Below are 21795 nucleotides of genomic sequence, written 5' to 3'. Positions count from 1 at the left end.
CTCTCAATTGGGTTGAGGTTGGGTGATTGTGGAGGCCAGGTCATCTGATGCAGCACTCCTGCATGCAGCACACAAAGAAACTGCAGTTGGAACCAAAAATCTCAAATTTGGACTCAGACCAAAGAACAGATTTCCACAGGTCTAATGTCCATTGCTCTTTGCTTATTTGAGCTGTTCTTGCCATAATTTGAGCTGTTATTACCAAATAGGGATATCTTCTGTATACCATCCCTACCTTGTCACAACACAACTGACTGGCTCAAATTCCTCAAATACATTTTTAACAAGGCACACCTGTTAATTGAAAGGCATTCTAGGTGACTACCTCATGAAGCTGGTTGAGAGAATGCCAAGCGTGTGCAAAGCTGTCATCAAGGGTGTTTAATTTGAAGAATCTAAAATCTAAAATATATTTTGATTTGTTTAACACTTTTTTGGTTGCTACATGATTCCATATATGTTATTTCATAGTCTTCACTATTATTCTACAATTTAGAAAATAGTCAAAATAAAGAAAAACCCTAGAATGAGTAGATGTGTCCAAACTTTTGACTTGGGGTAACGTGACTGGGCATCAGGATATATGATAAACAGAGTAGCAGCAGCATATATGATGATTGTATGTGAGTGTGCGTGTTATATGTGTGTGAGCAAATTAAATGAGTGTAGTGTCAGTGTGTGTGAGTGAGTGAGTGTGTAGCATGTTATCCACAGGAGACATGGCAATAAAATATTGCCTTTTGTCAAGATTGAAACAGTCTTTTTCCATACACACACAACTGTTGCTATGGCACCACCACCTACACTACATGGCCAGAGGTAAGTAGACAGCCCGTCAAATGAGTGGATTCAGCTATTTCAGCCACACGCGTTGCTGACAGGTGTATAGAATCGAGCACACAGCCATGCAATCTCTATAGACAAACATTGGCAGTAGAATGGCCTTTTCTGAAGAGCTGCTTGACTTTCAACGTGGCACCATTATAGGATGCGTCTTTTCAAACAAGTCAGTTCGTCAATTTCTGCCCTGCTAGAGCTGTCCCTGGCAACTGCAAGTGCTGTTATTGTGAAGTGGAAACGTCTATGAGCAACAACGGCTCAGCCACAAAGTGGAAACATTTAGGAGCAACAACGGCTCAGCCGTCAAGTGGAAACATCTAGGAGCAACAACGGCTCGGCCGTGAAGTGGAAACATCTAGTAGCAACAACGGCTCGGCCGTGAAGTGGAAACATCTAGGAGCAACAACGGCTCGGCCGTGAAGTGGAAACATCTAGGAGCAACAACGGCTCAGCCATGAAGTGGAAACATCTAGGAGCAACAACGGCTCAGCCGTGAAGTAGAAACATCTAGGAGCAACAACGGCTCAGCCATGAAGTGGAAACATCTAGGAGCAACAACGGCTCAGCCATGAAGTGGAAACATCTAGGAGCAACAACGGCTCAGCCGTGAAGTGGAAACATCTAGGAGCAACAACGGCTCGGTCGTGAAGTGGAAACATCTAGGAGCAACAACGGCTCAGCCATGAAGTGGAAACATCTAGGAGCAACAATGGCTCAGCCGTGAAGTAGAAACATCTAGGAGCAACAACGGCTCAGCCGTGAAGTGGAAACATCTAGGAGCAACAACGGCTCAGCCGTGAAGTGGAAACATCTAGGAGCAACAACGGCTCAGCCGTGAAGTGGACGTCCTGGATCTGAACCTTCAAAATGAGCTTCAGGAAGTCAACTGCTGTTGGGGTAAGTTTCTCAAAAACAAGTGAAATTCTAAAAAAAAATGTATCTGTAACCTTCTATAACATGTAATTTACATCAAAAAGAAATAGTGAAATTATCCTTTAAACATTGCTGTGGACATAGAACATCCAATGTTGTTGCTTTTCTATTAAAATGTGTGATTTTGAGACCAAACAAAACAGAATTTGGTGAAAACTTCAACAGATTTTATAGGGCACTAGTTGTCTAAGGCTATACAGCACTAAGACAGACAACATTAGTGGGGACCAAGGCTATACAGCACAACACATTAGTGGGGACCAAGGCTATACAGCACTAAGACACAGCACATTAGTGGGGACCAAGGCTATACAGAACTAAGACACAACACATTAGTGGGGACCAAGGCTATACAGCACTAAGACACAACACATTAGTGGGGACCAAGGCTATACAGAACTAAGACACAACACATTAGTGGGGACCAAGGCTATACAGCACTAAGACACAACACATTAGTGGGGACCAAGGCTATACAGCACTAAGACACAACACATTAGTAAAGACCAAGGCTATACAGCACTAAGACACAACACTTTAGTGGGGACCAAGGCAAATAGATATACCATCTGGAGGATTAGCAATGGGTTTCATCTTTGTCGAGCATCGCCACAACCAGAGAATGAAGCCTTACTAATGTTGCTGAAGACTGCAGCAGAATGAGTTCAGGCAGGTGAGAGAGGGACGCTCAGGGAGGTTAATTAACTTTGGTGATCGTCCCCATTCCCTCAGTGTGCATTACCTTTCAAATGGAGACACATGCACACAGTGACACGCATGCAGGAATACACACACACACACACACACACACACACACACACACACACACACACACACACACACACACACACACACACACACACACACACACACACACACACACACACACACACACACACACACACACACACACACCCACACACCCTCTCAGTGTTCATTACCTTTGAATGGAGCCACACACTGACAGTGGTAATTGCCAGGCTGGTCAATGCAAGTGGCTCCGTTCTTGCAGGGAGAAGAGGCACACTCGTCAATGTCGAACTCACACCCAGCGCCTTTGATACAAACAACAACATAAACAAATAAATAAGTCATGTTTTTAGGGGTCAGTGAGACTAGTAGCAGGCCTACGTCCCAAATGGCACCCTATTCCATATATAGTGCACTACTTTGACCAGAGGCATATGGGTCGAAAAGCAGTGCACTATGAAGGGATCAAGGTGCCATTTGGGATGCAAACCAGGACAGTTAATAATCTCTTCGGGTTGGACACAGGAAACAGGATCTAATGAGCCCATGGAGCAGTAACTAACTGTGTATCTTCTGTCTTCACTCCTCATCAGTTAGTCAGAGAACACAACAATGGGATCCATCCCAAATGGTATCCTATTCCTTATACGGCGCACTACCAGGGTCCAGCACTATGTAGGGAACAGGGTGCCGTTTGGGACGCTGTCGACGTGTGATGTGCTTTGTCCAGACTACAGGCATGTAAACATCCCTTTACTCACTCTTCTCCCCTGGGGTTGGCAGATCTATTTCATTAAGGTGTTTCACCCATAGGAATCTATTTCCATTGTTCCACCGCTGCCTAGCAACACTAGAGTTCAAAACATAGGTACACTGGCAACCACAGTCTAAGCAGCACGTTGTTGAAGAGGTACACTGGAAAACAATCAAACTCCACAGACATCTTCGTCTGTAGATGATACCGCCCACGGACACAAACTTCTGTGTGAAGGATTTTCTTGGTGAAAACTGGAAGCATCTACCAGTGAGGCTATGGTAGAGCATGAATATGGCTATGCAGATTAGAGTGAATAGAGCCTACTATAGTTTGCTAAGATAAAGCTACAGGATTCATATTCAGTAGGTTATATTGTCAATGCTTGTTTAGTTCAGTATGCATTACAATTCAGTAAGTTAGATACACTGACCAGTAAAGCCGGGTAGACAGACACATTCATAGCCATTGGCCAGGTCCAAACACGTGCTATTGTGTCTGCAAGGCCCTGACAGACACTCATCAATGTTGATTTCACAGTAGTCACCTGTAGGGAAAGACAAAATGAAAGAGGAAGGAACAGTTTCATGAAAACTCCCATTCCTACCAATTATAAACCAAGTGTTAAAAAGAATCCCCTTTTCAAGTGAAATCTTAAACTCCTCCGAGCTATCCACCTTCTGAACTAAAAATAAAAGAGAGAAACTCAGTTCAAGATGGGTTACTAAAATATGGATCCCTCGATTTGCATATATTCATCTAGTTAACTCAGACAATTTCCTAACAATTCAGATTGAAATGAACTGAGAAATAATAGAGAGACCTCTCGTCTGACATTAGATAAATTATCCCTTATGTTTTCAATATGACCTTACATGACCCAGCACGGTCCCAAATGGCACCCTATTCCCTTATAGTGCACTACTTTTGACCAGAGCAGTGATAAGCTAACCGGGGCTCTGGTCAAACGTAATGCACTATAAGGGAATAGGGTGCCATTTGGGACACAACCCAGTGTATTGAACATAATGAACATTGACATAGTTATAATGGTTGTACACCTCTCGTACAGGACAGCATCAATTTACATGCATATAGGAATATTAGCATAGCTAATTACACAGTGGATTGCTATAGGCTGTCAAGTTATGTTGCTTTAATTTACTTTGCTTGACTTCACTTCGTAAAACAGACCTCAACAAAGGTGTCGGAGGTGTTTCTGTTATTGAACTGCTACGTGATCACAACTGGTGTCAGAGGTGTTTCTGTTATTGAACTGCTACGTGATCACAACTGGTGTCAGAGGTGTTTCTGTTATTGAACTGCTACGTGATCACAACTGGGGTCAGTGGTGTTTCTGTTATTGAACTGCTATGTGATCACAACTGGTGCCAGTGGTGTTTCTGTTATTGAACTGCTACGTGATCACAACTGGTGCCAGTGGTGTTTCTGTTATTGAACTGCTACGTGATCACAACTGGTGTTGTGTTTCCACAATAAGTTGGGTGAATTTTGGCCCATCCCTCCTGACAGAGCTGGTGTAACTAAGTCAGGTGTGTAGGCCTCCTTGCACGGCACACGCAGCACATTTGTTCTGCCCACAAATCTTCGATAGGATTGAAGTCAGAGCTTTGTGATGGCCACTCCAATACCTTGACTTTGTTGTCCTGAAGATATTTTGCCACAACTTTGGAAGTATGCTTGGGGTCATTGTCCATTTGGAAGACCCATTTGTGACCAAGCTTTAACTTCCTGACTGATGTCTTGAGTTGCTTCAATATATCCACATAATATTCCTGCCTTATGATGCCATCTATTTTCTGAAGTGCACCAGCCCTCCAGCAGCAAAGCACACCCACAACATGATGCTGCCATCCCCATGCTTCACGTTTGGGATGGTGTTCTTCAGCTTGCAAGCCTCCCACTTGTTCCCCCAAACATAACGATGGTCATTATGGCCAAACAGTTCTATTTTTGTTTCATCAGACCAGAGGACATTTTTCTCCAAAAAGTACGAGCTTTGTCCCCATGTGCAGTTGCAAACCGTAGTATGGCTTTTTTATGGCGGTTTTAGAGCAGTGGCTTCTTCCTTGCTGAAAGGCCTTTCAGGTTATGTTGAGGGCTCGTTTTATTGTGGACATAGATACTTTTGTACCTGTTTCCTACAGCATCTTCACAAGGTCCTTTGCTGTTGTTCTGGGATTGATTTGGCCTTTTCGCAGCAAAGTACATTCATATCTAGGAGACAGAATGTGTCTCATTCCTTAGTGGTATGACGGATGCGTGGTCCCATGGTACTCACATACTTGTGTACTATTGTTTGTACAGATGAACGTGGTACCTTCAGGTGTTTGGAAATTGCTCCCAAGGATGAACCAGACTTGTGGAGGTCTACAATCTTTTCTGAGGTCTTGGCTGATTTCTTTTGATTTCCCCATGATGTCAAGCATAGAGGCACTGAGTTTGAAGGTAGGCCTTGAAATACATCCACAGGTACACCTCTAACTGACTCAAATTATGTCAATTAGCCTATCAGAAGCTTCTAAAACCATGACATTTTCTGGAATTTTCCAAGCTGTTTGAAAGGCACAGTCAACTTAGTGTATGTAAACTTCTGACTCTCTGGAATTGTGATACATTGAATTATAAGTGAAATAATCTGTCTGTAAACAATTGTTGGAAAAATTACTTGTGTCAAGCACAAAGTAGATGTCCTAACTGACTTGCCAAAACTATAGTTTGTTAACAAGAAATTTGTGGTTGAAAACCGAGTTTTAATGACTCCAACCTAAGTGTATGTAAACTTCCGACTTCAACTGTACATAGTGCATTACAGCAAATACAGCCTCCCAAACTTACAGGAGGGTACAGTGGTTCCTCCTTTAAAAGTTGCGAACTTGCCCCGCGGGACTTAGAGGTACCCAGCGACACAGCTTCATGGCTCCAGACACGGCTTCATGGCTCCAGACCCAGCTTCATGGCTCCAGACCCGGCTTCATGGCTCCAGACCCGGCTTCATGGCTCCAGACCCGGCTTCATGGCTCCAGACACGGCTTCATGGCTCCAGACACGGCTTCATGGCTCCAGACCAGGCTTCATTGCTCCAGACCCGGCTTCATTGCTCCAGACCCGGCTTCATTGCTCCAGACCCGGCTTCATTGCTCCAGACACGGCTGCATGGCTCCAGACACGGCTTCATGGCTCCAGACCAGGCTTCATGGCTCCAGACCAGGCTTCATGGCTCCAGACCCGGCTTCATGGCTCCAGACCCGGCTTCATGGCTCCAGACCCGGCTTTATGGCTCCAGACCCGGCTTCATTGCTCCAGACACGGCTTCATTGCTCCAGACACGGCTTCATGGCTCCAGACACGGCTTCATGGCTCCAGACCCGGCTTCATGGCTCCAGACCCGGCTTCATGGCTCCAGACCCGGCTTCATGGCTCCAGACCCGGCTTCATGGCTCCAGACCCGGCTTCATTGCTCCAGACCCGGCTTCATTGCTCCAGACCCGGCTTCATTGCTCCAGACCCGGCTTCATTGCTCCAGACCCGGCTTCATTGCTCCAGACACGGCTGCATGGCTCCAGACACGGCTTCATTGCTCCAGACACGGCTTCATGGCTCCAGACACGGCTTCATGGCTCCAGACCCGGCTTCATGGCTCCAGACCCGGCTTCATGGCTCCAGACCCGGCTTCATGGCTCCAGACCCGGCTTCATGGCTCCAGACACGGCTTCATGGCTCCAGACCAGGCTTCATTGCTCCAGACCCGGCTTCATTGCTCCAGACCCGGCTTCATTGCTCCAGACCCGGCTTCATTGCTCCAGACACGGCTGCAAGGCTCCAGACACGGCTTCATGGCTCCAGACCAGGCTTCATGGCTCCAGACCAGGCTTCATGGCTCCAGACCCGGCTTCATGGCTCCAGACCCGGCTTCATGGCTCCAGACCCGGCTTCATGGCTCCAGACCCGGCTTCATTGCTCCAGACACGGCTTCATTGCTCCAGACACGGCTTCATGGCTCCAGACACGGCTTCATGGCTCCAGACCCGGCTTCATGGCTCCAGACCCGGCTTCATGGCTCCAGACACGGCTTCATTGCTCCAGACACGGCTTCATTGCTCCAGACACGGCTTCATGGCTCCAGACACGGCTTCATGGCTCCAGACACGGCTTCATGGCTCCAGACACGGCTTCATTGCTCCAGACACGGCTTCATGGCTCCAGACACGGCTTCATGGCTCCAGACACGGCTTCATGGCTCCAGACACGGCTTCATTGCTCCAGACACGGCTTCATTGCTCCAGACACGGCTTCATGGCTCCAGACACGGCTTCATGGCTCCAGACATGGCTTCATGGCTCCAGACACGGCTTCATGGCTCCAGACACGGCTTCATTGCTCCAGACCCGGCTTCATTGCTCCAGACACTACTTCATGGCTCCAGACACGGCTTCATGGTTCCAGACCCGGCTTCATTGCTCCAGACCCGGCTTCATTGCTCCAGACACGGCTTCATTGCACTCATTTTGCATTTGGGTCCCAAGGTTTTTATATGACCAATCATATCGAGTGGTTCCAATAATGATTTTTGACGCGCCCTGACCTTAGAGAGCCTTGTTTATTCTCTATTTGGTTAGGTCAGGGTGTGACTTGGGTGGGCAAATCTATGTTTCTATTTCTTTGTTGGCCTAGTATAGTTCCCTATCAGAGGCAGCTGTTTATCGTTGTCTCTGATTGGGGATCATACTTAGGCAGCCACCTTAGATTGTGGGATCTTGATTTTGTATAGTTGCTGTGTAGCCTGCAGAACTTTACGTTTGTTTTGGATTTTGTTGTTTTTCGGTGTTCATTTTTAATAAAGTAAGATGTTCGCCTACCACGCTGCACCTTGGTCTCCTCATTCTAACGAACGTAACAACGCGAGCCACCTTTGCCTTGTGTCGTTCTTCAAAAAAGATGGCTGACAAAACGTTACGGTGGAACCAGATGCAAGTTGTTATAACGTCATAACGAGTCAAGCAAAAAATGTACAATTGAGAGGAATATGTTAACGTAGAGACAAATGTTTGTGCATATTTTGTTGTCATAAAGTATCTCTCCAGGAACAGGGTTGGAGTTAAAACCTACAGGAGGGTATCTCTCCAGGAACAGGGTTGGAGAGCCCTGTTCTATATCTTACATCTTAGAAACATACTTTAAGGTAAGGCATTTAAAATGATTTAAGGGGTTTAAGTATTAATGATGACATTTTGGTCCAAGGTCTATTTGTGCTGCCTTGTCAACTCCTACAGTCAACGTCCTGTGATGTCACATATATGTTTGTCATGACAACAACCATAAGGGTTACAGTACAAATGTATGTGTGTGTGTGTGTGTGTGTGTGTGTGTGTGTGTGTGTGTGTGTGTGTGTGTGTGTGTGTGTGTGTGTGTGTGTGTGTGTGTGTGTGTGTGGTGTGTGTGTGTACCTGTGACTCCGATTGGGCATAAGCAGCTGAATGCGTTGAGCTCATCAGAGCAGGAAGCTCCGTTGTGGCAGGGCTGGCTCAGACACTCGTTTACCTCCACTTCACAGTTATTACCTGGAAAAACAGGAGAGGTTCACTGCATGAAGGTCCACACATGCATAGTCTTCATACAGACACACACTCTGCACACACACAGACACACACTGCACAAACACTGCACGCACACATACACAGAAGCATCTGCCAGATTTTGAAACATAAATAATAGGCCCCCTTTAATCAAATAACATTCCTTAATGATGTGAGGAAGAGAGGAAGAGGAATGGAGAGAGAAAGGGAGGAGAGGTAGGGGGAAATGGAAGGGGAGAGAGGATGGGAGGAGAGGTAGAGGGAAATGGAAGGGGGGAGAGGAGGGGGGGGGCTTCTGACTGTAGATAAATGGGTGTTATAGGACATGTGCCGTGTCAAAGAAGTGTGTTATGGAGCTGAATGATACTGAAAGAGGAACTGAATGCTACTGAGAGACTGAATGCTACTGCGAGACTGAATGCTACTGAGAGATGAGAAACTGAATGCTACTGAGAGATGAGAAACTGAATGATACTGAGAGACTGAATGCTACTGAGAGAAGAGGAACTGAATGCTACTGAGAGAAGAAACTGAATGCTACTGAGGAACTGAATGCTACTGAGAGACTGAATGCTACTGAGAGACTGAATGCTACTGAGAGACTGAATGCTACTGAGAGACTGAATGCTACTGAGAGACTGAATACTACTGAGAGACTGAATACTACTGAGAGAAGAGGAACTGAATGCTACTGAGAGACTGAATGCTACTGAGAGAAGAGGAACTGAATGCTACTGAGAGACTGAATGCTACTGAGAGACTGAATACCACTGAGAGAAGAGGAACTGAATGCTACTGAGAGAAGAGGAACGGAATGCTACTGGGAGACTGAATGCTACTGAGAGACTGAATACCACTGAGAGAAGAGGAACTGAATGCTACTGAGAGACTGAATACTACTGAGAGAAGAGGAACTGAATGCTACTGAGAGACTGAATGCTACTGAGAGAAGAGGAACTGAATGCTACTGAGAGAAGAGGAACGGAATGCTACTGGGAGACTGAATGCTACTGAGAGACTGAATGCTACTGAGAGAAGATGACCTGAATGCTACTGAGAGAAGAGGAACTGCATGCTACTGAGAGAAGAGGAATTGCATGCTACTGAGAGAAGAGGAACTGAATGCTACTGAGAGAAGAGGAACTGAATGCTACTGAGAGAAGAGGAACTGAATGCTACTGAGAGACTGAATGCTACTGAGAGAAGAGGAACTGAATGCTACTGAGAGACTGAATGCTACTGAGAGAAGAGGAACTGCATGCTACTGAGAGAAGAGAAACTGAATGCTACTAAGAGACTGAATGCTACTGAGAGACTGAATGCTACTGAGAGAAGAGGAACTGAATGCTACTGAGAGAAGAGGAACGGAATGCTACTGGGAGACTGAATGCTACTGAGAGACTGAATGCTACTGAGAGAAGATGACCTGAATGCTACTGAGAGAAGAGGAACTGCATGCTACTGAGAGAAGAGGAATTGCATGCTACTGAGAGAAGAGGAACTGAATGCTACTGAGAGAAGAGGAACTGAATGCTACTGAGAGAAGAGGAACTGAATGCTACTGAGAGACTGAATGCTACTGAGAGAAGAGGAACTGAATGCTACTGAGAGACTGAATGCTACTGAGAGAAGAGGACCTGCATGCTATTGAGAGAAGAGGAACTGAATGGTACTAAGAGGAACTGAATGCTACTGAGAAAAGAGGAACTGCATGCTACTAAGAGGAACTGAATGCTACTGAGAGAAGAGGAACTGCATGCTACTGAGAGAAGAGGAACTGCATGCTACTGAGAGAAGAGGAACTGAATGCTACTGAGAGACTGCATACTACTGAGAGACTGCATGCTACTGAGAGAAGAGGAACTGAATGCTACTGAGAGACTGCATGCTACTGAGAGACTGCATGCTACTGAGAGACTGCATGCTACTGAGAGAAGAGGAACTGAATGCTACTGAGAGACTGAATGCTACTGAGAGACTGCATGCTACTGAGAGACTGCATGCTACTGAGAGACTGCATGCTACTGAGAGACTGCATGCTACTGAGAGACTGCATGCTACTGAGAGACTGCATGCTACTGAGAGACTGCATGCTACTGAGAGAAGAGGACCTGAATGCTACTGAGAGAAGAGGAACTGCATGCTACTGAGAGACTGCATGCTACTGAGAGACTGCATGCTACTGAGAGACTGCATGCTACTGAGAGAAGAGGAACTGCATGCTACTGAGAGAAGAGGACCTGAATGCTACTGAGAGAAGAGGACCTGAATGCTACTGAGAGAAGAGGACCTGAATGCTACTGAGAGAAGAGGACCTGCATGCTACTGAGAGAAGAGGACCTGCATGCTACTGAGAGAAGAGGACCTGAATGCTACTGAGAGAAGAGGACCTGAATGCTACTGAGAGAAGAGGACCTGAATGCCACTGAGAGAAGAGGACCTGCATGCTACTGAGAGAAGAGGACCTGAATGCTACTGAGAGAAGAGGACCTGAATGCTACTGAGAGAAGAGGACCTGAATGCTACTGAGAGAAGAGGACCTGCATGCTACTGAGAGAAGAGGACCTGAATGCTACTGAGAGAAGTGGACCTGAATGCTACTGAGAGAAGAGGACCTGAATGCTACTGAGAGAAGAGGACCTGCATGCTACTGAGAGAAGAGGACCTGCATGCTACTGAGAGAAGAGGACCTGAATGCTACTGAGAGAAGAGGACCTGAATGCTACTGAGAGAAAAGGACCTGAATGCTACTGAGAGACTGAATGCTACTGAGAGACTGCATGCTACTGAGAGAAGTGTGTAATGGAACTGCCGTATGACAAGTGGAAGGTAAATAAGTGTTTAACAATACCAACCTACATAGGGAGGCTTGAGGTCTTTGACACCAAAAGACAAACAGTCGATAGAATTACGAGCAAAGGGGAAATTGCCCCGACATCCCCTGTTGACAACGTAGCTACTCACCAATGAATCCAGGTGCACAGAAACAATTGTAGCCGTTGACGGTGTCTTTGCAAATACTCAGAACACCGCACGGCTTCTCTTCACAGTCATCTATGTTCACGTCGCAGAATTGTCCCGTTAAACCTGAAGGAAGAAGAGACGAATGAGACCCTCTGAATTAAGGGCTAGAATTATGAGGGAATTATTTTGAGAATGTAATAATGTGTTTCTTTTTGTTAAAATCAGAGAATGTTATACTGGCAATTCAGAGTGACTTTAACCCAATTCCAAACACCTCTTTATCGAACTTTACTCATCTCTCTGGGATGCTATTGGCTCCTTAACCCACTAACACACCTTTCATTGGCTCCTATCAAATGGTTAACATATTAACACACCTTGTTATTGGCTCCCATCAACTGGTTAACAAAACCCACTAACACACCTGATTCAATTGGTCAACTACTAATTTTATCAATTCAATCAGGTGTTCTTGTTTCAGTAGGAAATAAGTGGGGCAGCAAGAGGTACTTGAGGAGAGGTTGAGGAAGCTGCATTCTTATTTCTCATTTTAGTATTCAGTCATCCTAAATGCAGGGACAAGACCCTGAAATAAATATAAACATTACCACAGGTGTCAGTAACAAGGAGCCAATATCTTACAGGGCAACGCACATGCCAAGCACGCACACACACCCCATTAAAATCACACGCCCTGTTTCTTTGTTCCTGGTGATTAGCTTACCGGGTAAACAATGGCACTTGAATCCTCTCGGTAGATCCACACACTTTGATCCGCGATGACACAGCCCATCGACGCAGTGACTTATGGGGATTTCGCACAGCCGCCCCATGTACCCGTGTTGGCAGACGCATCTGAAGCCGTTCGGCAGCTCTTCACAGAACAGGGTCCCCTCCGGGTCACAGGGATTCAACACACACTGGTTCACGGGTGCAGAGCAGTCATCGGCTCCCCATCCTGTATGCATTGGGGTTTGGATCAAAGAGCTGATTGATGTCTGTGTGTTGAATAGCAGCTGTGTTCTGTGTTCTATTCTTCTTCCCACACCCCTTCTGATACACAGGCTTGAATTGTCATTTCTCAAGATGCTCCTGTCATTGTAAGACGTTTTTATTTTATGATTTCTGCTTTACATATGTTATATTTTTCACAGTTAGATAGAGGCCCTTAGGCAGTGGAAATACTAGGAAATAGAGGCCCTTAGACAGTGGAAATACTAGGAAATAGAGGCCCTTAGACAGTGGAAATACTAGGAAATAGAGGCCCTTAGACAGTGGAAATACTAGGAAATAGAGGCCCTTAGACAGTGGAAATACTAGGAAATAGAGGCCCTTAGACAGTGGAAATACTAGGAAATAGAGGCCCTTAGACAGTGGAAATACTAGGAAATAGAGGCCCTTAGACAGTGGAAATACTAGGAAATAGAGGCCCTTACACAGTGGAAATACTAGGAAATAGAGGCCCTTACACAGTGGAAATACTAGGAAATAGAGGCCCTTAGGCAGTGGAAATACTAGGAAATAGAGGCCCTTAGACAGTGGAAATACTAGGAAATAGAGGCCCTTAGACAGTGGAAATACTAGGAAATAGAGGCCCTTAGACAGTGGAAATACTAGGAAATAGAGGCCCTTAGACAGTGGAAATACTAGGAAATAGAGGCCCTTAGACAGTGGAAATACTAGGAAATAGAGGCCCTTAGACAGTGGAAATACTAGGAAATAGAGGCCCTTAGACAGTGGAAATACTAGGAAATAGAGGCCCTTAGACAGTGGAAATACTAGGAAATAGAGGCCCTTAGACAGTGGAAATACTAGGAAATAGGATTTGTAAATATAGTCCAACCACCAACCTACATATAGGTTTTGAGGGGTGTTTGTGTTTTCCTACATTTATAATTAGACACTCATTCAAGTAATGCATGGCTTTGGTCGGCTACTCTCTATTATGATCCAGTGGATGTTATTTAAATTAGGTTTGGTTTGGTAATAACAGAGTGCACACAGAGTAATCAATAACAATAACATAGCCTCTTTGCCAGCATCCCAAATGACACCCTATTCCCTACACTACTTTTGACCAGAGCCATATGGGGCCATTTAGGACTAGGCCTTTTACTACTGATTTTACAAAAGGGATTATTGTAGAATAAACAACAAGAGCATCTGAAAACAACCGGAGGGTCTATAAATTGAATAAATTGCTTAACTATGATTGTGTACAAAGATGGAGGCATAATACTAATTTGACTTCAATGGATTTCAGATATAAGATCTTAATTTGATCACGCTGTTGCAGGATAACTTTCCTGCAATGCAGGAAATTTTAAACCAGGTGTTTTGTGGTTTAATGTAACTTTCAGCAGAGCCAGATAACGATATATCAACAGGATTAAAATCACCCAGATGCAGGTCTTTTTGTTACCTACTTTAGAGAAAATGGTTCTAAAGGGTTAGAGGGATAAGAGGTTGTAGATGGAACCTTGGAACGAAGGAGGTCCTTCTGAAGAAAGGGTTTTAAAAAGGAACCTGAAGGGTTTCTACAGGGGCAAGTCAACAGCATTTCTGGTTCTAGGTAGGACCTTATTTTCTCAGAGTAAACTGTAGTTGACAGTACAGTGCGGTATCTGATAAGGGGACAAACTTTACCTGGTGGACAAGTGCAGTGAACCACTCCGGCAAAGGTATAACAGGTGCCGCCATTTTTGCATTTTGTCCTATCTCCTGACGCACATTCAATAACAGGTGTAGAGCAGTTTTTACCTGGAAAAGTCAAACAAAAAGATGTTCAGAAGGACAAATACAACAAAACCACTGTGCACAACTAATATCCCATCAGTACTGTACAACAGAACCAATGTGCACAAACAATATCCCATCAACATTGTGACAGCGTTCATGGAGACTAAATGACTGCAGTACTGTGTATCTGCTGTCTACATTCTGCCGTTTACATCACAGAGAGGGGAGACTAAATGACTGCAGCACTGTGTATCTGCTGTCTACATTCTGCCGTTTACATCACAGAGAGGGGAGACTAAATGACTGCAGTACTGTGTATCTGCTGTCTATATTTTGCCATTTACATCACAGAGAGGGGAGACTAAATGACTGCAGCACTGTGTATCTGCTGTCTACATTCTGCCGTTTACATCACAGAGAGGGGAGACTAAATGACTGCAGCACTGTGTATCTGCTGTCTACATTCTGCCATTTACATCACAGAGAGGGGAGACTAAATGACTGCAGCACTGTGTATCTGCTGTCTACATTCTGCCGTTTACATCACAGAGAGGGGAGACTAAATGACTGCAGCACTGTGTATCTGCTGTCTACATTCTGCCGTTTACATCACAGAGAGGGGAGACTAAATGACTGCAGCACTGTGTATCTGCTGTCTACATTCTGCCATTTACATCACAGAGAGGGGAGACTAAATGACTGCAGTACTGTGTATCTGCTGTCTACATTCTGCCATTTACATCACAGAGAGGGGAGACTAAATGACTGCAGCACTGTGTATCTGCTGTCTACATTCTGCCATTTACATCACAGAGAGGGGAGACTAAATGACTGCAGTACTGTGTATCTGCTGTCTATATTTTGCCATTTACATCACAGAGAGGGGAGACTAAATGACTGCAGCACTGTGTATCTGCTGTCTACATTCTGCCGTTTACATCACAGAGAGGGGAGACTAAATGACTGCAGCACTGTGTATCTGCTGTCTACATTCTGCCGTTTACATCACATAGAGGGGAGACTAAATGACTGCAGCACTGTGTATCTGCTGTCTACATTCTGCCATTTAAGGTTTGAATGTCAAATATGTAGTCGACTGTCTCCGTCTCAGGGAGAAGAGTGTACGGTATGTGTTCATTTGAAAATAAGCTGGATTCATTTATTATTATCACAACTTTATTGTTGCGTGAGATTTTAAACACACTTATTCCAAAACATCATCAACATGTCTCCTGCCCCACGAGAGGAAACAACGTGCTGGACCATGTGTACACAAACATCTGTGACATGTACAAAACCATCCCCCGCACCCACTTCTGCCAATTAGATCGCGTCTCTCTGTCCCTACTCCCCGCCTACAAGCAGCATCTCAAGAGGGAACCGCCAACTCCGAGAATAGTGAGGCGCTGGACAGAGGGGGCAGACCTAATGCTGCAGGACTGTTCTGTTAATACTGATTGAAATTTGTTCAAGGATTCATCCCCGCAGGACTCATCCATCAACATTGAGGAATATACATCATCAGTCAAAGGCTTCATTAGGAAATGTGTTTGATGATGTTGTACCCACAATAACAAACCGGACATGCCCCAACCAAAAACCCTGGATGAACGGTACGGAGAAATCCATATCGTGCTGAGAGCCCGTAATGCAGCATTCAATGTCAGCAGAACGAACCCAGACGACTCGGTAGCGCGCAATGAATACAAGGCAAGCAGGTACGAGCGCAGCTAATCTATTAGATGGAAAAAAAACACAACTCTGACTTGCGACGCAAGGACTACAAGGACTGCAAGGACTACAAGCTATCAAGGAGTGCAGGCGATCAAGGACTGCAGGCCTTCAAGGACTACAGGCGATCAAGGACTGCAGGCTATCAAGGACTACAGGCTATCAAGGACTACAGGCTATCAAGGACAGCAGGCTATCAAGGACTACAGGCTATCAAGGACTGCAGGCTATCAGGGACTGCAGGCTATCAAGGACTGCAGGCTATCAAGGACTACAGGCTATCAAGGACTGCAGGCTATCAAGGACTACAGGCTATCAAGGACTACAGGCTATCAAGGACTGCAGGCTATCAAGGTCTGCAGGCTATCAAGGTCTGCAGGCTATCAAGGTCTGCAGGCTATCAAGGACAGCAGGCTATCAAGGACTGCAGGCTATCAAGGACTGCAGGCTATCACGGACTGCAGGCTATCAAGGACTACAGGCGATCAAGGACTGCAGGCTATCAAGGACTACAGGCTATCAATGACTACAGGTTATCAAGGACAGCAGGCTATCAAGGACTACAGGCTATCAAGGACTGAAGGCTATCAAGGACTGTAGGCTATCAAGGATTGCAGGCTATCAAGGACTGCAGGCTATCAAGGACTACAGGCTATCAAGGACTGCAGGCTATCAAGGACTACAGGCTATCAAGGACTACAGGCTATCAAGGACTACAGGCTATCAAGGACTACAGGCTATCAAGGACTACAGACTATCAAGGACTGCAGCCTATCAAGGACGACAGGCTATCAAGGACTACAGGCTATCAAGGACTACAGGCTATCAAGGACTACAGGCTATCAAGGACTGCAGGCTATCAAGGACTGCAGGCTATCAAGGACTGCAGGCTATCAAGGACAGCAGGCTATCAAGGACTGCAGGCTATCAAGGACTACAGGCTATCAAGGACTGCAGGCTATCAAGGACTGCAGGCTATCAAGGACTGCAGGCTATCAAGGACTGCATGCTATCAAGGATTACAGGCTATCAAGGACTACAGGCTATCAAGGACTACAAAGGCAAATCCAGCTTTGTGATGCCCACTGAAGCCTCCCTTCCAAGCAGACAATACCGAGTCATCCAGGCATTTTCTCGCTGCTCCAGACGACCAGGTGCTTTTGTTCTCCAAGGCCGACGTAAGGAAAACTCTCAAAAGAGTGAATACTCACAAAGCCGCCTCAGAGTGCGTGCAGACCAGCTGGTGGACATCTTCAACCTGTCCCTGTCCCAGGCTGTACTCCCCACTTGCTACAAGGAGACCACCATCGTCCCAGTGCCCAGAAAAACAGCTTTGAGAGGTTGGTCATGGCCCACGTCAAGGCCATCATACCAGACACACTGAACAGATCCATGGAAGATGCCATTTCCATCGCTATTCAAACAGCTCTAACACATCTGGACAACAGGAACCCCTATGTGAGAATGCTGTTCATAGACTACAGTTCAGCATTCAACACTGCTGTTCCCTCCAGGCTCGACACCAAGCTCAGAGCCGCACACTGACTAAGCACAGGGCACCCCAGGGGTGTTTCCTCAGCCCTCTGTTGTATTCCCTGTTCACCCACGACTGTGTGGCTTTGCACGACGCCAACTCCATTATCTGGTTTAATGTCGACGCCAGGGCTGCAGGCCTGATAAGCAACAACAACCAGTCACCCTATTGGGAGGAGGAGGTACGTGAACTGGCATTGTGGTGCCAGGACAAAAAACTATCTCAACGTAAGGAGAAAAAAAAGGAGATGATTGTGGACTTCAGTGAGCAAAGGAGGGAACACGTCCCGATCCACATCAAACAGGACTGCAGTAGAGAGAGTCGGCAGCTTTAAGTTCTTCTGCGTCCACATCACCGAGGACTTGACATGGAACAACAACACCACCACTCTTGTCAAGAGGGCGCATTAGTGCCTCTACTTTGTATGGCGACAAAATAAATCCGGCATGCCACCCCGGGTCCTCTCCAAATAATACCACGGCACCATCGAGAGCGTCCTGACCAGTTGCATCATGGCCTTGTAAGGAAATTGCTCCATCCACATCCGCAAGGCCCTTCAGCGGGTGGTGAAGACGACCCAGTACATCACTGGGGCCGTGTTCCCACCAATCCAAGACATCTACTTGAAACACCAGGGATTGAAATTGTTAGTAAAAAAATCCCATTATTACATTTTTACAATACAACTTGCACTGACTCTCCACACCTCAGCACACAACCTGCACCGACTCTCCACACCTCAGCACACAACCTGCACCGACTCTCCACGCCTCAGCACACAACCTGCACCGACTCTCCACACCTCAGCACACAACCTGCACCGATTCTCCACACCTCAGCACACAACCTGCACTGACTCTCCACACAACCTGCACTGACTCTCCACACCTCAGCACACAACCTGCACCGACTCTCCACACCTCAGCTCTCAACCTGCACCGACTCTGCACACCTCAGCACACAACCTGCACCGACTCTCCACACCTCAGCACACATGCACTCAATTGCTTCTACCAGACTGCTAAATACTGCAACATTTTACCACTTGCCCACCAAAACATGTAAATATTGGACTATAAATTGTGCCTCCCTGTATTATACTTATGCTAAAATGTTTTTTTTTTATTCTACTGAGCCATTTACATTACGTTCCTATTCCTAACTTATATTATTTCTTATTGTTGTTGCGTTGTCCAGAAGGAGCCTGCAAGTAGGCATTTCATTGGACGGTGTATCACCATGTGTATCCTGTACATACGTCTAATAATAAACTTGAATGTAAGGATAGAATGCAGAATAAACTAGATGTACTGTAAGTGTTGGGGTCTGGTATATGTCCGTCAGAGATCATCCGTACTCCACACAGGATTGTAAGAGTATTAACATCTTAGTTTGAGGCCTTTTACTCTCTAGTCTCCCCCTCGGGAGCAGGAATAAAGATGGCTCTAACAGACCTGGGTTCAAAAAGTATTTGAAATTTCTAAAATAATTGGCACTCCAGGCAGGCTAGAGAAGACACTCAGATGGGCGGGACTTACAGTTTAGGACTATTCTATTGGTCTGCTAAGTCAATCAAGAATAGACAACGTGTGTGAAATGATTTCAAATAGTATTTGAACCCAGGACTGATCTCTAATCCCCTTCTATGCACTTCCAGTACTCCAGTTAATATGCTCTTGAGTCAGTCAATTAGCAAACAGCTTACAGTGAGAACTCTGACAATCTTTAGGCCTCTACTCCTCAAATATTATCACCATTAGGTTGATGGGTTGATATATAGTGCTGTTTTTTAACCCACAGACATGACCAGAATACTGAAGACATTTGTGGTTATTACAGACCATATGCAGTGAGGGACGGTTTCCCGGACATAGATTATTTATGATTTAATAAGAATGATAACATTCATCTCTTACCAACAAACCCCACTGGGCAGATGCATCCATAGTCGGCAACCAGGTCAACACATGTGGAATTGTTGGCGCAGAATCCATAAACACATTCATCATAGTTGATTTCACAGTTCAGCCCCTGAAACCCTATATCAGGAGGAGATAAATTCTCACTATCACATACAGTAGGAGATAACATATCACTATCACATACAGTTAGAGATAACATCTCACTATCACATACAGTTAGAGATTACATCTCACTATCACATACAGTAGGAGATAACATCTCACTATCGCATACAGTAGGAGATAACATCTCACTATCACATACAGTTGGAGATAACATCTCACTATCACATACAGTTGGAGATAACATCTCACTATCGCATACAGTAGGAGATAATATCTCACTATCGCATACAGTAGGAGATAACATCTCACTATCACATACAGTTGGAGATAATATCTCACTATCACATACAGTAGGAGATTACATCTCACTATCACATACAGTTAGAGATTACATCTCACTATCACATACAGTAGGAGATAACATCTCACTATCACATACAGTTAGAGATTACATCTCACTATCGCATACAGTTGGAGATAACATCTCACTATCACATACAGTTAGAGATTACATCTCACTATCACATACAGTTGGAGATAACATCTCACTATCACATACAGTAGGAGATAATATCTCACTATCACATACAGTAGGAGATAACATCTCACTATCACATACAGTTGGAGATAACATCTCACTATCACATACAGTTGGAGATAACATCTCACTATCACATACAGTTGGAGATAACATCTCACTATCACATACAGTAGGAGATTACATCTCACTATCACATACAGTTGGAGATAACATCTCACTATCACATACAGTTGGAGATAATATCTCACTATCACATACAGTTGGAGATAATATCTCACTATCACATAAAGTTGGATGGCGTAGTAGATCAGACTTTCAAACCAACTCAAAGGCAAAGTTAAGCATCAAATGGAGACACCAAGTAAAAAACGAGGCCATGTTTTTACTCAGTCAGTTAGAAATGGTAGCACAGAACCAGTCCTGTGATAAACATGTCATTACAGGTCATGTAAAACAAGTGATTAGTTTGTTTTTGCAGTTGTGGGTGTACTTATCCTGCTTTTTAAAGACAAGAGATATCCTGGAAAATAAACATTTACTGTACAGTATTTTACCTCTATGATCTCATCAAGCCATCTTCACACTTAAATGCCTAATTCCTGTCATAAATTGGTCGGCGCCATTTATGTCATTAAGTTGTAAGTGGAGAGGGGAGAAGGGGCATAAATATCAGGCAATTTTGCCAATAATTTATTGTCTGTGTCGTCGATGTCCTACCTGTGAGACATACCTCTGATTAAACCTTGATTTGGGCCGAGGACTGTTATGCATTATTAATGGACAAAGGATAATTGTCAAGTTTTATGACAAGGAGAGAGATGGAAATTGGTTCCATGGATGGGTGAGTCATAAATGGCACCTTATTCCTTACATAATGAACTACTTTTGACTAGAGCTCATAGGGCCCTGGTCAAAAGTAGTGCACTGTATACGGAATAGGGTACCATTTGGAACTTGAGTTCTGGTCAGTAGTGAGGAATGATGAGAATTTGCCCTGCACCGATGGTGCTGATAGCCTGGTATTAGTCATGGGTACCTCTGCAGCCACGGCCTGTGACAGTGCTAATGATAGTCATTTTGTAGCGTGACCATGCAGTGGAATACGTTTATGGGAGCAGAAAATGTCAGAAAGGGAGTAGAAATCTACAGCTCGCTGTCCTTCACTTCATGGCATTAACCTTTCATCTGGTTTAACTAGTAGAAATCTACAGCTCGCTGTCCTTCACTTCATGGCATTAACCTTTCATCTGGTTTAACTAGTAGAAACCTACAGCTCGCTGTCCTTCATGGTATCAACCTTTCATCTGGTTTAACTAGTAGAGATCTACAGCTCGCTGTTCTTCATGGTATCAACCTTTCATCTGGTTTAACTAGTAGAGATCTAC

The 21795-nt window shown here is 45.0% G+C and overlaps 1 protein-coding gene and 1 long non-coding RNA gene across 2 annotated transcripts in view; both read right to left on the bottom strand.

Moving 5' to 3' along the window:
- Positions 1-8571: 8571 nt before the first annotated feature.
- On the bottom strand, positions 8572-12787 carry LOC118943838 (protein eyes shut homolog). The gene is made up of 4 exons (XM_036959919.1): positions 12563-12787; positions 11839-11961; positions 8746-8859; positions 8572-8579 (listed from the first exon to the last, which is right to left on the bottom strand). The coding sequence occupies exons 1-4, from the start codon at positions 12669-12671 to the stop codon at positions 8572-8574; spliced, it is 354 nt and encodes a 117-aa protein (XP_036815814.1). The 5' UTR covers positions 12672-12787.
- Positions 12788-14497: 1710 nt separating this feature from the next.
- The window catches only part of LOC110522442, an 8248-nt gene continuing 950 nt past the window's right edge, over positions 14498-21795 (bottom strand). The window contains exons 2-3 of the long non-coding RNA XR_005039280.1: positions 19759-19881; positions 14498-14598 (exon numbers count right to left, since the gene is read on the bottom strand). This is a non-coding gene — a long non-coding RNA (uncharacterized LOC110522442). The remainder of the gene's footprint in view (positions 14599-19758; positions 19882-21795) is intronic.

The sequence above is a fragment of the Oncorhynchus mykiss genome, chromosome 23 (genome assembly GCF_013265735.2).
Source record: "Oncorhynchus mykiss isolate Arlee chromosome 23, USDA_OmykA_1.1, whole genome shotgun sequence".
NCBI lineage: Eukaryota > Metazoa > Chordata > Actinopteri > Salmoniformes > Salmonidae > Oncorhynchus > Oncorhynchus mykiss.
The sequence above is the reverse complement of the archived record's forward strand: the minus strand, read 5'-3'. Positions and strand labels throughout refer to the sequence as shown.

Bases quoted from the DNA above. Each gene is read 5' to 3' on its own strand.
- LOC118943838 (XM_036959919.1), bottom strand. From the start codon at position 12,671: ATGGGGCGGCTGTGCGAAATCCCCATAAGTCACTGCGTCGATGGGCTG. The intron at 11,962-12,562 runs GTAAGCTAATCA...TTCTTCCTTCAG, and splicing joins CAAGTGCCATTGTTTACCCG to GTTTAACGGGACAATTCTGC. The intron at 8,860-11,838 runs GTGAGTAGCTAC...CTGTTTTTCCAG, and splicing joins CTGTGCACCTGGATTCATTG to GTAATAACTGTGAAGTGGAG.